Source organism: Botryllus schlosseri, chromosome 7, assembly GCF_051294905.1.
Source record: "Botryllus schlosseri isolate E-star chromosome 7, Bs_hap1, whole genome shotgun sequence".
Classification (NCBI taxonomy): domain Eukaryota; kingdom Metazoa; phylum Chordata; class Ascidiacea; order Stolidobranchia; family Styelidae; genus Botryllus; species Botryllus schlosseri.
This window is the reverse complement of record NC_137242.1, coordinates 4899168-4914449: the sequence shown is the minus strand read 5'-3', so window position 1 is coordinate 4914449 and position 15282 is coordinate 4899168. Positions and strand designations below refer to the sequence as shown.

The 15282-nt window shown below is 40.4% G+C and overlaps 1 protein-coding gene and 3 long non-coding RNA genes across 6 annotated transcripts; 2 read left to right on the top strand and 2 right to left on the bottom strand.

Moving 5' to 3' along the window:
• The first annotated feature begins 83 nt into the window (after positions 1 to 83).
• On the top strand, positions 84 to 1401 carry LOC145442377 (uncharacterized). Its single transcript, XR_013916048.1, has 2 exons — positions 84 to 989; positions 1050 to 1401. It is a non-coding gene; the product is annotated as an uncharacterized LOC145442377 (long non-coding RNA).
• Positions 1402 to 1498: 97 nt separating this feature from the next.
• On the bottom strand, positions 1499 to 3363 carry LOC145442376 (uncharacterized). Of its 3 annotated transcripts, none has more exons than XR_013916046.1 (4): positions 2517 to 3363; positions 2294 to 2370; positions 2112 to 2208; positions 1499 to 1881 (listed from the first exon to the last, which is right to left on the bottom strand). It is a non-coding gene; the product is annotated as an uncharacterized LOC145442376 (long non-coding RNA). The 3 variants fall into 3 exon arrangements; XR_013916047.1 differs by having other exon boundaries at positions 1775 to 1881; positions 2112 to 2200; XR_013916045.1 differs by having other exon boundaries at positions 2294 to 3363.
• A 204-nt stretch (positions 3364 to 3567) lies between these two features.
• On the top strand, positions 3568 to 10288 carry LOC145442428 (uncharacterized). The gene is made up of 2 exons (XR_013916068.1): positions 3568 to 4970; positions 7174 to 10288. It is a non-coding gene; the product is annotated as an uncharacterized LOC145442428 (long non-coding RNA).
• LOC145442427 (testis-expressed protein 264 homolog) lies at positions 7331 to 9829 on the bottom strand. The gene is made up of 5 exons (XM_080320334.1): positions 9610 to 9829; positions 8969 to 9147; positions 8345 to 8451; positions 7999 to 8116; positions 7331 to 7612 (listed from the first exon to the last, which is right to left on the bottom strand). The coding sequence occupies exons 2-5, from the start codon at positions 9053 to 9055 to the stop codon at positions 7499 to 7501; spliced, it is 426 nt and encodes a 141-aa protein (XP_080176460.1). The 5' UTR covers positions 9056 to 9147; positions 9610 to 9829; the 3' UTR covers positions 7331 to 7498.
• Positions 10289 to 15282: the final 4994 nt, after the last annotated feature.

Below are 15282 nucleotides of genomic sequence, written 5' to 3'. Positions count from 1 at the left end.
GCCACCATGCAAACAATATATATTGATTGTGAAGTTCACCGGCATCCATATCAGTTCAACGGCGGCGGCAGGCAAAACTACATCACAACACACGATTGCGCAACAAATGGACAAAGGTTGACCAGTTGCGTTATGCGTGAGCGATTGCGAGTTGATCTGAGGAGTTGTGGAGTTTAGTCTCAGCATAGCAATTTACAACGTTGTAAATTGCTATGGTCTCAGTACCGATAACTATCCTCCGTAGGTTAGTTATCTATAGTCTCAGGCCACTGATATCTGAGTTCACTATGATCATTGAAAACGTTCTTGCCGAAGAGAAAAAGGCAGAAGGCTGTTGCTTCGAGCTACTGCAGGAATTAAAGCTTATTGTCTCTGGCGATCTGTATAACACTATAAAAGTATAGCTAACCAATCGTCTTGGTGCTCGGCTATACAATACTTATCTCGAGAAGCTGTTGCCTTGGGTGAAGTTCTTCGTAACAGATATATGCTCAATACAATCGGTTTATTCAGACGTTTGCAGTAGTTGCGTATTAGGCTGCGTTCGTCGTTTGGTTTCGCCACGAGTGATTGTGAAAACCCGTTACCAAAACCAGCAATGTGAACACAAGCGAACTTCGCAACGTGACGGTGAACGCATTGGTTTCGACATCGACGTCACAATTGACGGCTAAATGAACGCACTGGTTTTGAGGAGAAAATTTTGACGCCGTTTGGTGTGACGCTTCCCCGTTCATATCAAAGTATTGGAAGGATGAACTCTATGAATGCAGGAAAGTGCCAATATGGTATAGCGCAGTTGTGCGAACCTGATGACTGCTCTGCTCACGTCTGTTTGTTGATCAACAGGCCTGTATGGATGTTATCGTAAGGAACCTCTTCTTGATTGCTTCGAAGCAATGAATCATAACGTAATGTACTTGCAGTATTTATGATTGATCAAAGCTTACAGCAACCCCAGTAGACGCTCTGAGGAATATTTCAACAAGGTAGATACAAGCCTGATATGTTGTTGTTTCATTAGGCTATAAGCTAAAGACTATTTTTAGAAGTTATGTTCTGCAAGACGAGTAGTGGAGCAGACATTTGGTCGGCTGCAGCACCGTTGGCGATGTTTGTTGAAGAGGTGTGGTGCTTTGCCCGAGAATGCGCTGTTGCAGATAGCATCATGCATCAGATTGCACAACTTTTGTGAAGAGAACATGGACTAAGCAGAGTTGCCACCTACAGAAGTACAGATGTAGTGGATGACGAAATCGAAGCCACCAGCACTGAATGTGATCTGGAGTCTGGTATTTGAGTACGCGACATGTTTAAATATGCTTTGCGTTGATTTGACACGACAGTCATTCAGCTTTCTGCTAAGAGCAGTTTATCCTAATAAATAAACGATGAAACGTTTTTTTTGTCACTGGCTAAATAGGACTCTACCATATCAGACATAAACAGGAGCGGAGAATGCAATAGGGCTAGTCAAGTAGCTTTAATTATAAGCAGATGACACTGGTTCTGGTAGTCAACTAACCCGAGGTCTTCAGTCGGCTACACTTATTAGCATTAGCTCATTGACTTGGAGAAACTGACTCACTATACAGTGAATGTAGGTGAGGCCACTAACGTTACATGCCAATTTAAGCCTAAATGAATGCTGCATTTGGCATGTTCGATTTTCTGTTGCTTGTCACATAAACTCCAAGGACGCTGTTGATGAAATTTGTCCGTGCCAGAAAAGCAGAGCTGCTAGCGTACCCATTAAAACTCAGACGCAACCCGATTTGAGAGCCCATGCAATATAGACTTCGGAGATGAAATATTTATTCACTTTCGACCAGTACATGTACGGCTGGAACTGGAGCCTCTTCTTCATTTTCTTGTACGCTGCTGCAACAAATAATTACAGATTTATTAGTTCCACAGCAAACAATATATTCATCTTTTCTGGGACCTGGCATTGCAATTACGGGAAATATTCGCAACACTTTGTGACTGCTAGCATCGAGGTGAAACTTTCTAAGACTTTGATTGCTTGTCACTATCTTATACATACAAATAGTTCAACAGCTGCATAGGGTACCGGAGTAAGTTAGTGTTTACAGTCACTAACAACTTACATTGAATAGCCTTCATATCGAGTTCCAATGCCAAGTAAGCTTCGTAACATCTCAACATCGTGTTTCCTCTCTTTCTCATTTTCTTCCCCCTAAAAATCTTCAAAGTTTGTTACATACTCATCATGGGAATAGGAAGTATCATGAGTGACAACTCATGACAAGCCTTTTGATGAATGACTCACCTGAAACAGCATCCACTGTTTAAACCGCTTGTCTTGTCTGTCTTCAGCTTTCTCGATTACAGACTGTATTGATTCACCTGCACAAAAAGACACTGTTCACAAGACTGATGGCAAGATAGTTAGCGGATTACATAATTAAAACACAAGCTTCATATACATCCATGACTGCATATAAGTATGCCGCTGCCTATAGATAAGCGTGACACTATGTATTAAGCTTTACTTGAAGCATCAATATTTCTCTTCCATTTTATCTTCACTTCACTGCTGCCCGAACTAGTACACGCATAAGAATCTGAAACAACATATTAAGTTTGAAATGAAATTAATATAAAATAATTTGACTGGTTGCTGGTTTGTCTCTATCTCAACCTCAAGCCTTCTACAAGGAAAATAACATATACTGTATGTGTTATATACACTTTACCACATCTTTGTCACACTTGTAAAAATGAGAGCGGTGTTGTATTTAGAGCAAACTCATTGCACTTCTGCCACCCCAACAATATATCTGATCCATCTATATTAAAATGCATCACTCGAAAAAAACCTTACCATCGAGATTATTCGAGTCAGTGGGTCTTTCCCAATGGTTTCATCTAAATCTTCATACATATCAGTAATACTGGAAGGAGAATAAAGGTCCCCTGATTCACCGCTGCTGGTAACTTTGTCTTTATGCTTTCTGAATTCCCGCTTAAGGGCCTGTAACTTTTTTAAGCAGCAATCTGGAAATCTCTCCATTCTCATTTTGTTTAAACTATTCGAAATTATGGTGAATATTTCTTTATTCGGTTTTCCGACGAGGGTCATGGCCTGAATTCTCTCCGTCTTCCACTCATGCACCAGTTTAACAACTTCCTGCAGTATCCACAATATACCACGGCTACGCATTACATTACCCTCCATCTACTCTGTAAAGATACTGGATAGTCAACGCACGCTCAAACCAGGTTGGAGAGCAGGTTTGACGAATTTCGCGCCAACACCGTCCACCGCAGATGTAACGTCGCGTTAATTAGCACGATAACGAGCCCGCAATACGGAAAGTCTTCGTAACCACGCTCAAGTATGAACGCTCATGTTTTGAGTCCAAGATATCAAAATCACTCGAGTGTGAACGCCAAAATTTGGTACTGGTTCGAGAACTTCATGCTATGTGAACGGGTTGGTTTTGACGACTGGTTTCACTATAGGTATCAAAACAAACGATGAACGCAGCCTAAGTCTCACTCAATAATCGTTCTAAAACACTTGTTACAGACACTTATATACTAGGGTTACCATACGTCCTCTTTTAAGAGGATTTGTCCTCTTTTTTGACTTTTTTGAAAGTGTCCTCGGAGGACGGCCTTTTGTCCTCTTTTTTGAGATTTTGTCCTCTTTTTTGAAAATTGAGGTCACATTTAGAGCAAAATGCGAGTGATATGCCGTAAATTAGCACAGAAGTGACGCTCCGGCGGGTATTTCGGAGTGAAAAACGGTGATTTGAGCCCTGAGCGAAAAGTTGACCTTTATTTTTTATTTTTTTATTTTTTAGTCGTCCACCTAGCAATGTGGCGAAGAAAACGGTATTTTGAGATCTGAGCGGAAAGTTGCCCTTTTTTTTTAGTCAACCGATCACGAAGTGGGAAAAATTTACCAATCTTTGAGAATTCTCCTCCGGTTTTGCGTCCTCTTTTTAGATTTCCAAAATATGGTAAGCCTATTATATACGAGTCTCGACTCTCGAGTAATCACAACAAGAAGTAGTTACTTATTCAAGACATAGCGAAAATATCATGGGCGAGTGATCACAGCGAGATAGCTGCACTACCATGCTGTCAATAGGCAAGAGCTGGTCAAAGTGGACTGTAAAGTACCGTCAGTCAAGATGTAATCCGGAATTCTACCCAACAGCTGGTAAAAGTTTTCTTGTAACAGATCAAAACTACTTCAAGCATAATTAGAATTTGCTGACTTTGAATATTACTCAAGTAAGTAAATATTTGTCGGAAATGGTCCTAAATACAATCTCATCGACCGTCAAAACCAGGAAACCAATGATGATGATGATGCTGACGGTGCTGGCTTCGTGCAGCTCACAGGAGATGTAAATTTTCAGCAACTTAAGACCGCATCATGTGATGCAAATGATAGTTGCTGTTGTAGGACAGTAATTCTTAACCGTTCTCCCCCAGCGCCCATGTCAGAAAATGTGATTGTAGGACAATGAGTATGGTGACCTGCCACAAAAATTATACTTACAGATACTTCATGTTGGTTTATTAGCAATTTTTATCAGTTCAATACACCACGAAAAATGCGATGCGATACAATGAAAGGATATGAAGGTTTCCAAACGACTTCGAGTAGTCTTTGGAATTAGACACCCATCTCGGCCTAGGCGATGTAAAGAGGAGGCATGCACAGTAGCACACTGAATGAAAAGTAAAAGACGATAGCATAGAAAAAAGCTTTCGTGAAGAGATTGGAAATCTACACGTCACCAAACCACCTCTGGGGGCAAGCCGATAAGATGCATTTAGGACATTTAGGTAGCCTACTCCAAATAACTAGGCTGCCTATAATATGCTGTCGGGAGTAACCCTACCGGCACCTAACAGCCAGCTGTCGACTTGTCGGTGTCACGCAGAATGTTAATCGCACTGACCACGAGCTTTGGCCAATAACGCATGTAAGTGTATTTATTGACTGCGCTCTCAGGACTGGTCCTTTTCATGTGATCACACCATATAGTCATTATACTCAGGGTTGTAAACAAGTCACATGGTTCCGAGTCACGAGTCAATCTTGCTTTTGTGGTTTTGACTCGAGTCAAGTCGAGTCATTTTAATTCATCACCGAGTCGAGTCCGAGTCCAAGTCATCGTTTGAAGGGTCAAGTCCGAGTCATAGTGTTATGACTCGAGTCCGAGTCCAAGTCACAGTATTGAAGACATGTTCAACTTATGCTTTCAATCCTGCTTGGGTGATATCGAATTCCTTGCTTGCCAAACATGCTTATTTTGTCCGTATCCGAGTCTTGGCGCATGTTTCGTTAGGCATATAACGGACAGTTCCTGGCCTCATTTACCGATGCTAGAGATAGACAAACCAGGTCGCCAATATGATAACTTTACTAATCTCAGAAATTTAAATCAATTATCTGTCTTGTCAGTCTGATGCAGCACAAATACAAGCATTCAGTTTTTATTACGAGCGCATCGACGACAGCTCACAAATAGCTTATAGAGAACCAACGAATTCACGTCTATATACTGTCTGATAGAGAACCAACGAATTCACGTCTAGATACCAGTTGATAGAGAATTAACAGATGCATGTTTTTGAAGAGGTACAGTTTTTCTTTCACATTATCAGGTGGTTGACTAAAAAAAGGTCAACTTTCCTGCTCAGCTCCCGAAATAGCCGCCGGAGCGTTACTTCAGTGTTGATTTACTGTATTTTAGTCGAATTTACCCTACATTTACCAATAGTTCTCAAAAAAAGGAAACAATCTCAAAAGGAGGCTACTTCTTATAATTGTTAGATTGCATAAAAGAGCTTAAATTTGACTCAATTCCAACCAGTAGAAAGCAATGCTATGAGAGTAATTTTGGATTAATTACAAATAGAGACTTTCGAATTTTACTGGCTACCTCATGACATTATTAGATTGTGTAAAAATATGATTCATAGCAAATTTGGCGCAATTCCAACTAGAAGAAGCGAAGTTAGTAGAGTGGAATATTTTGGATATTTAAAAAAAATCGGCTTACTACTGGTGTGTAATTATATTACATGAAACAATTTCTAACTAAAATACTCCATTTATTTTCAAATCCAAAATTTTCTCCTCTCAAATCATTGATTCTACTTTTTAAAATTAAGCCAGATTCAGTGTTTTTTATATGCAACATAACAATTTTATCAAGCAGCCAACCAGTAGAATAAAAAAGAAGTTATTTTTGAACAGCCCTATTGTACAAACATCACACAACATTAGGCATTTATTATTACTCAATTGCACAATGCATATACCTAACAAAACGTCAAATGGACGGCGGGTATTGTGTGTTTTCATAGACAGCAGATCAAATCAATGAGTTACACTTCAAAAATAGTAATGTGGAAAGGAGATCCTCAGATATGTTAAAGCGGCATGGCCTTAGAATAAATCCAAATCTACTGAATACACGCTCCACTGGTGCACTAGATGCAGTAATGGACAAGCATTTTTGAACCACACTGAAGAGCATTGGATACTCATTCTTTCAAGTCGCCCAAAAATGCAAAGAATCATAGCCTTCAAATCTACACATGAACTTATCAGTCTCATCTAAGTATACTTGACCATCCGATTCATTTCATTGGCTCTAATTGAACTTTGCTTCGATTGTTTGCTTGTTTATTTGAAAAGTCTGGAGTAGGCTACTTTGATTGCGGAGGATCCATTACCTCTTCATTACTGGATGATTTTGTACAATGCATTGCTGCTATCTAACATTGTCTGTTGCTTTTACGGTGGCATATCTGATATCAGACAAGTGCAACGAAAGCAGTGGTGACAAATAGCGATGTCGGCAGAATTCGTCAGATGCGTTGATCCAACCATTACGATTCGCGAATTTCTTCATCTTCAAGTCATATCAAATCAGCCGAGTCAATGACTTGGGTCGAGTCATGCGTAATGACTCGAGTACAAGTCGAGTCAATCCAAATATTGACTCGAGTCGAGTCATTTTCCCATTTCAAGAAAATGACTCGAGTCAAGTCGAGTCACAAAAAAATCGTGACTCGAGTCGAGTCATGACTCGAGTCATTACTGCCCTGATTATACTATCCGTCGCGTTGATGAATCTAAATGGCAAAATTTTCCGTGAAAATCATCAATTTTAGCTGTTGCAGCAAGCCTGTCATCACGTCACTCCGAAACGCCCGCAGCTTGGATACGATTGCATCATGGACGCCTATCTTTATGAAATTAATGTTTTGGCGACAAATGTTTGCTTCAACGCCCAAAATAAGGTCAACATCTCAAGAAATCAGACAACGGTTATCGATTACAAAAATATTGGGAACATTACCGGTAAGCTTATATACAAACGCGACTAAAGAAATAACAATAAGCAACATGAAATGAGTATGGAGATCCATTGAAATCAACTTGTGACTGAGTCAAGGAATGACAGCAGTGTGTTAGGAGGAACCATCATCTATTTCCTCAATCCCTGCATTCTTCAACAATGAAATCCTTATTTTCGCCCAGTATGCACATGTAATGAATGGTGTCGTCTTTGCATATCTCTAGATATGGATTCGCATTGATTTTCTTTTCCTAAAGAAAAAAAAAATACACAGTGGATAGACTCCGCACCAAGTTCTACAAAGCAATTCATGAATTTGACTGACTAGCCAATGCGAAAGACGTGTTAAGCTACAGGCAAGCGATGCTCGTCTATCAGTTCGTACGTGGGTAATATTCACTTTCATTTTCGACTTTCATGTCTTGTAAATTTCTGCTTCTATACTTGTAATTGATAAGCAATTTTCGTCGTTACTCCTACTTCTACTTGAGTAGCAACGCTGACTACTCTGCCCGCCTCTGCACTAAAGCAAAACGTTAAGTTAATACGACGCCTTCCCATCTTTCATTGTATCGCAATCTTGTGGTGCATTGCTCTGATGAAAAATATAAATAAACTGATACTGATACTGAGTTACCTTTGAGTACTTGGCGAGTTTTGGGTACACTTTCATGGCGCCAATTGTTGGAGAGATAGAGGTCGTAAACGGAAAGCAAGTCTTCATCACTCGTTCAGCGCGGGGAAAGTCATGAATCCTGCAACGGGAATATAAGATACATAAGTGTACAAGATTGAGGCCCGAACGCGTTTTGGATCGAAAAGACGGAGACCTTCTACATATCACCACCCAATCGAGCTGTTTGGGAGAACGAGAAGGCATTGTCGGGTTGGGATATACAATGAATAACAGCCGCTATTTCTAATAAACTTTGCAGACCTACGGTATATAAATTTTTAATGATTCAGTAAGAAGTCCGTCTCACCTGAAGCCGTAATCACGAGCGCGATGTATGGTGTCCAGTTCGGAAAAGTCTTCAAGGCCCTCGGAAAGGACGACGCCACAAATATACCGACAGTCTTCCGCCGGGACCTGTGGAGGGTTCGATATGAACATTGAACAATGCAATGCCTACTGGAGAGAATACATGATACTCATGTTTTAGAAAAAAAAATTGAATAACAGCAATCGCATCAGTGGTAACTGGTATCACAAAATAGCCACAGGAATTCGTACAATCCAGGCGAACAGGAGACTCTCAATGTACGATTGTTGATATACAATGTTATTTTCAATCCTTTAATAGTTGCGAACGATTAACACTGACGAGTGTCAGCCGGACCGGAAATATTCGGGTATATTTCAATATGAGTATGCTATTGAATTGTATACTTATAATGAAGTCCAATTGACCCAGAGCACATACGTTCATCCCCGGAAACAGCGATAGAACCTTACATTATTCGTACCACTATCAGAATTACTAACATAGTTTATTTGTAATTTATAGTTTTAACAAATATCGGATGCTTCGGTTATGACCGTCCGCCTACGCCGTGTCTTCATACAAGGTAATTCCGCCGGCTATCGTGGAAATGTGGTTCCTCACCGTTTCGGGATCATCGTAGTAAGCGCTGATGCAAGGAAGATTTGGCAAAAGTTTAGTGATGTGAGTAAATGGTTTGCCACTCTTCATGTAGTCGCCTTTGTACACTTTGTAAGCGATTTGAAGTTCGTAGAAATCCGGTCGCCCGATCCATGTTCACGATATGAAAGCAGCCAGATTTTCTAAACATGGACAATATGGACATACAAATAATAAAGATTCACCAAGACCAAGTCAGCCAGCTCTCCCTATTTTTACATCATATGCAATTTATTCAAGCCCGCAAGACATTCGATAAGTGAGGGTCGTAGCCCTGTTAAGTCGCGTAATTGCTAGCATTGCTGAATGTAAACAACAGTCAACGTCATAATTGTTAAAATACAATGTGATCCACTACGTAGCGAATGCATCACAATAACATGTGAGTATCGAATGTCGTTCGTTAGGCTATATTCGATAATGTAAGGAAAGAATTCATACAGCAAAATAACAGAGCAATCCAGTATTGATAAAGTATCTACAGTTTGTACGTACAGGAACAACACAAACATAACCGAGTGCGTTCAATAATCGCATTTTTCCAATGATCAAGCAGGAAATCGCTTGAATAGGCAACGCTACAGATAAAACAGGAGTAAACTTACATCAAATAGTAGCTTCCCCAGAGTAAAGCTGCGGCTGCAGGAAGGCCGATGCATGATGTAACAGTAAAATCCATCAAGTCGCGAGAGTTGAGGCCGATAATATCGCTGACGTTCTCAAAATCCAGAGGAGCCTAACAAACCACGGTTCGCTGCGATTAGCTACAGAAACAACTCCTAGCACGTGTTACCTGTAGGAAGGGAAATCACCGACAACATGTTTAAACGTGTCTTGTCTAGCGTATACGAATGTAGGAATGGAAGAAATGCGCATTGCCCAAGTCGATTAAGTCAGCCATTCTGCAGTTGGCATTCATTCTTCTTGACTTGCCACTCTCGGACAGTAAAGTCGTCTGGTAGCGCCAGCCATACAATAGTGGTAGAGTTTCGCGTGATATCATATAAGCAATAATCTATTTCGATATTTGCCGAAGGCTAAATAATATAGATGCAACTTCTTTATTCAGATTAATCAAGGCAACAGCTGGTCTTGCTCATTGCGAGGCCCTCGGTGGCCTGCTCGGCTGCGGTTTGCCGTATATCTGCAGTGAATAGAGATCTACCTACAGCCGCACCTGCATTCTCGGTATGTAGACAATCTGTTTGCATTACACGGAAGCAACATTGTCCATATAAGCCTGTCTTCCAAAATATAGCGGTACACTTGAATGTATCAAATGAATTGGTCTCGGTTTTGTTATATGCGCGCGTTTAAATGAGGTGGCCCCTGCTAGGATCTGCTTGTCATTATACGCCAATTACGGAATGCTGGATTAATTGACAGGCCGTGTTATTTTGGCATTTCGGGAGCCAAATGCCAAAACAGTCAAAAATATATACTTTGAATTGCAAAAAATAAGGCTTTTTGAAAATATAGATTTTTATGAAAGTTTTAGATAGAAATGTCAACAAGGATTGAAATGAGTCTGTATGAAGCAACAAAACAAGTGTGTAACACTAAATTCCTAAATTGAGGTGCGTGAACCGGTCTACCGTCCTAGGGATCCATGTAGTGCGAATGAAAATCTTAGGGTCGAGGCCAAAAGGTTGACTATACTGAAATCTGAATTTACGATCTACTGCGGATTGATCAACCCGGGTAGTAAATGATATCCAGCAATCGAGCGAGATAGTGTAATGGTTATGCGTCCGGCTTCTCGAGCGGTAGGTCGAGGGTTCGATTCCCGGCCGGGTCATACCAAAGACTCGAAAAATGGTATCCGCAGCTATCCTGCTAGGCGCTCAGCAATCACGGATAGCATGGAGGAGAAAAAAAACGGGGGCGCAGACTAGATGACCTCATGGGGCCGTGTCGCAACTCCGTCGTCAAAGCATCTCGATGGTGCAGGCGAAAAAGAATATCATATCTCTCTCTCTCTCTCTTGGGAGGGATGTAGCTCAATGACTATAGGCATTTTCCTGTTGTCACCGCTCGTGCATTTTGTTACCTCATATAGCCGACCCGACACGCGCGACCCATGCTGCATTTACGCCAATGCGTAGGTGGAGTGAAAATGACTTTTTTTTCAAATCGAAAAAAGGGCTTCCTCAATCCTGACAAATGATCTAAAACTTCAATAAAAAGTGACTTCTGGGTATTTCCCCCATTTTCCAGCCGGCAACCCCCCAATTTCTGCGCGTGGGGGGGGGGGGGGGTAAAATGGCCCATCTCGGCAGCCGCTGGTCGTAGAGTCATGATATATAGCTTAAAATCTGCGGAAGCATCATGTTTCTATCTGTCTTAAGAAGAAAGTTTTCTCTATTGTGAACACAAAAGGAGTTATAGATAAAAAAAAAAAACAATATATACTCACATTTTTGTTGAAATTCAGCATTTATTCTGACGAATTGTGATCCGTCATCAGTTTTTTTCAGAAGCAAAGTAACACACTGACAATACCGAATATTGGGCCCATAATACAAATATATTCACAACACAGTCCTTTTAAAATCGGTTCAAAACATCATAATGAAACACTCACATTTAACTACTTATTGAAAATGCATTCTTGTGTCAAGTTTTTTCATCAGTTTACGAGACTTGTGCTGATGCTTCTGTTACGAGCTTTACATGTCGTTCCACTGTTTGATTGTGGCATGGATGAAACAAAATCAGAGGCTTCTTGCGGCATTCTTCCAACTCTGCATCAGTTAAGTGCTCAATCGCTGGAGGAAGTTGTTGATAAGGTTCAATATCAACCAACTCGTGCTATGCCTTTGCTTCCAAGCTCAACTTTGGGACACAGAATGAACGAATAGGACCGCAGTTCAATTGGTTTGCTATGACTATCAATGTCCATAGGTGAATATTGTTCAGCGGCATGTTTTCGAATCGCCAGCACCTTGGTCACACCCAATTGAAAAAAACTACGTGGAAGTGTATCTTGTTGGCCAGTTACTCAATTCAAAAAGCTCTCGCCACCACTTATGGCCTTTCCAAAGCTCCCATCGGAAATTGTGAATGACTTGAGTAAGGACCAGTTATATGCTTATAAATGTGCTGGGCAATTATTCAGGGAAATGCTGATGATGATGTGGCTTATTTGGAGGTTGGACCAGTTGTGCAATGTGCATTCAAGATGGCTAACTTTAGGATGCAGTGCAGAGTTTTACGGTATTATGTGACAGTTGATCAACCGCCTTTGAACCTGGAGATTCTGGTTCGTTTTTGCCTTGAAGTATATTTTCCGACTTGGTTTGAGATCAAGCGAAACAGACATATAACACATCGATCTAAAAACTTCTTCAACTTGATTCAACGGGTTTTGAATTTTTCCGACCGAAACGTTCGGAAAATTGCTTTGAATGTGGTGATAAGAAACGGTTATTTCGCACACCCCGAAAATATTATGATTGCAATGCTGGTAAATGATAATGAAGACATACGAAATAAGGGTGTGACCAAGGTGCTTGCGTTTCGAAAACTTGCCGCTGAATAAATTCACTCGTGGACATTGAAAGTCATAGCAGTTCCAACAAATTGAACTGGGGTCCTATTCGTTTATTCTGTGTCACAAAGTTGAGCTTGGAAGCAAAGGCATACCACGAGTTGGTTGATATTGAACCTTATCGACAACTTCCTCCAGCGATTGAGCACTTAACTGATGCAGAGTAGGAAGAATGCCGCGAGAAGCCTCTGATTTTGTTTCATTCATGCCACAATCAAACAGTGGGACGACATGTAAAGCTCGTAACAGAAGCATCAGCACAAGTTTCTGGATTTGAAAGACGAGATGGCCTCTCAATTGCCAAAAAATTAAGTCTCGTAAACTGATTAAAAAAAAAAAGTCGTTAAATGTGAGTGTTTCATTATGATGTTTTGAACCGATTTTAAAAGGACTGTGTTGTGAATATATTTGTATTATGGGCCCAATATTCGGTATTGTCAGTGTGTTACTTTTAGATACAAAAAAAAAACTGATGACAGATCACAATTCGTCAGAATAAATGCTGAATTTCAACAAAAATGAGCGTATATATTGTTTTTTGGCTATAACTCATTTTGTGTTCACAATAGGGAAAACTTTCTTCTTAAGACAGATAGAAACATGATGCTTCCGCAGATTTTGAGCTATATATCATGACTCTACGACCAGCGGTTGCCGAGATGGGCCATTTTACGCCCCACGCGCAGAAATTGGGGGGGTTGCCGGCTGGAAAATGGGGGTAATACCCTGAAGTCACTTTTTATTGAAGTTTTAGGTCATTTGTCAGGATTGAGGAAGCCCTTTTTTGGATTTGAAAAAAAAAGTCATTTTCACTCCACCCTAGTAGGTATTCCATTTACTTTCAACTTGTTAATGAAAATGTCAGCATATGGTGCAATCACAGACAGACCATATGTCCCGTTGGACAATAGGGATATAGTTTCATCAATGAACAATTGAACGATGAACATACACACTTACACAACACAGTGCAAAACGCATCATTCGCCAAGAAGTAACCCCCATCAATGCGTACCATACACAGGCTTGCAAACATTCAGTCCTTTACTGTTTTTCTGTTTTCCATTTCGATATTTTTCATATTATATTAAATATTGAAGCCGACTTGTGATTTCTAACCATTGGGTTAGCGAGTGAAGGGCTGTGATTCGAACGTGTCGGCAACGATTTTGAATTGTTATCATAAGTGGGATTGTGATCAATGTTAATGCAGGTTATTATGTTATGCAGGTTATGCAGGTTGTGATCAATGTTAATGCAGGTTATTATGTTATGCAGGTTATTATGCGTTATGCACGCATATAGAATGGACTATTCGGATTAGATAGTGCAGGAAGCAGTCGATCGGTTTTGTATTTGATGAATTGACTCTCCAACACCGTTGTCAATTCGGGTTTTACGCTCGCTGTTTGATGACAATGAGTGGTATCCTACTACATGTTTTGTGGCTTTCTTTTGATATGATAGATTAAACTATACAGTGATTTACATCGCTAATTCGAGTATAGAGACACGAATTACTGGCAATGTCTAAACTGCCAAAAATAAAATCTGAAAAATGCCAAAAATATCACGGCCTGGCTATTGATCAACCAGATTCCCTTTATTTGCAGTTGGATAAAACTGGAGCGGCCATGTGAAACTTAATGCCCTCTATGCAATGCTGAGCTAGTACTATCAATCACAAGCCTGTCAAAAGTAAATGTTTTTTGTTATTAAAATGAAAATAATCCCTCAAGTAAGCAAATGTAAAACATGCTCATTTGCTCTATATCCGTCTGCGACAATGTTGCGTCTTCACTTCAAGTTACCATCATAGCAACAAGTCTGTGACATCGACAACAAATTTCAAGAAGGCCAATACCCGGACACGGAGTGCAGAATTTTCAAGAAGAACTGTACGAAAGCAAATTATTCACTGTCGCGAAAACGAAAAAGCTGGACCGAAGGTAACATTTTGGGATCATTTGATCATGTGAGTTCATAAGTCACGACTATACTATAGACCAGTGGTTGGGAACCTTTTTCGTCCGAAGAGCCATATTGACCCTATATTTTCCATCTTAACTCCCAAAGAGCCATACATGTCAATCAACGATTACGTCACAATTGGAATATCGTGACGTCATTGTAGCGAAAATTCGAAATCACTGCATGGGATTCATCGTTTGCACGTATCTTCTCTGTAAAAACTCGTAATAATCATGCTCATCGTCTTATTTGTGTAATGAGCATGCGAAACTTGAGTTACATAGATCTTTTGCAAGTGGCCTGTGATAACTTTCGACGCTCAAAACCATTAACATTTAGATTTCCAACAGACGAAGACATCGGTAAAAGTATGAATATACTTTTTACACGTTTTTTACAGTTAATGCATCTTTTTGTATTTCATGGTAATCCTGATGGCTTTGTAGTCCGGTTGATAATTGCTACCCTAGCCTACCCACTGCAATGTGTGATATTTCAGCGACGCGGGGTTAGGGAGGCAATGAAGGCAGCGCCTCACCTGTCTACTATGTTTTGAACATTTTTAGTACCAAATTGTTCGAAAATAGAGCGCGAAAAGAGAGGTAAGGCATGTTTAAAGCACGGCAGGATCATGCCTCACATGTCATAGCGCAATTCAGCGTACATATCTTAGAGAGAGAGAGAGAGAGAGAGAGAGATATGATATTCTTTTTCGCCTTCACCATCGAGATGCTTTGACGACGGAGTTGCGATACGG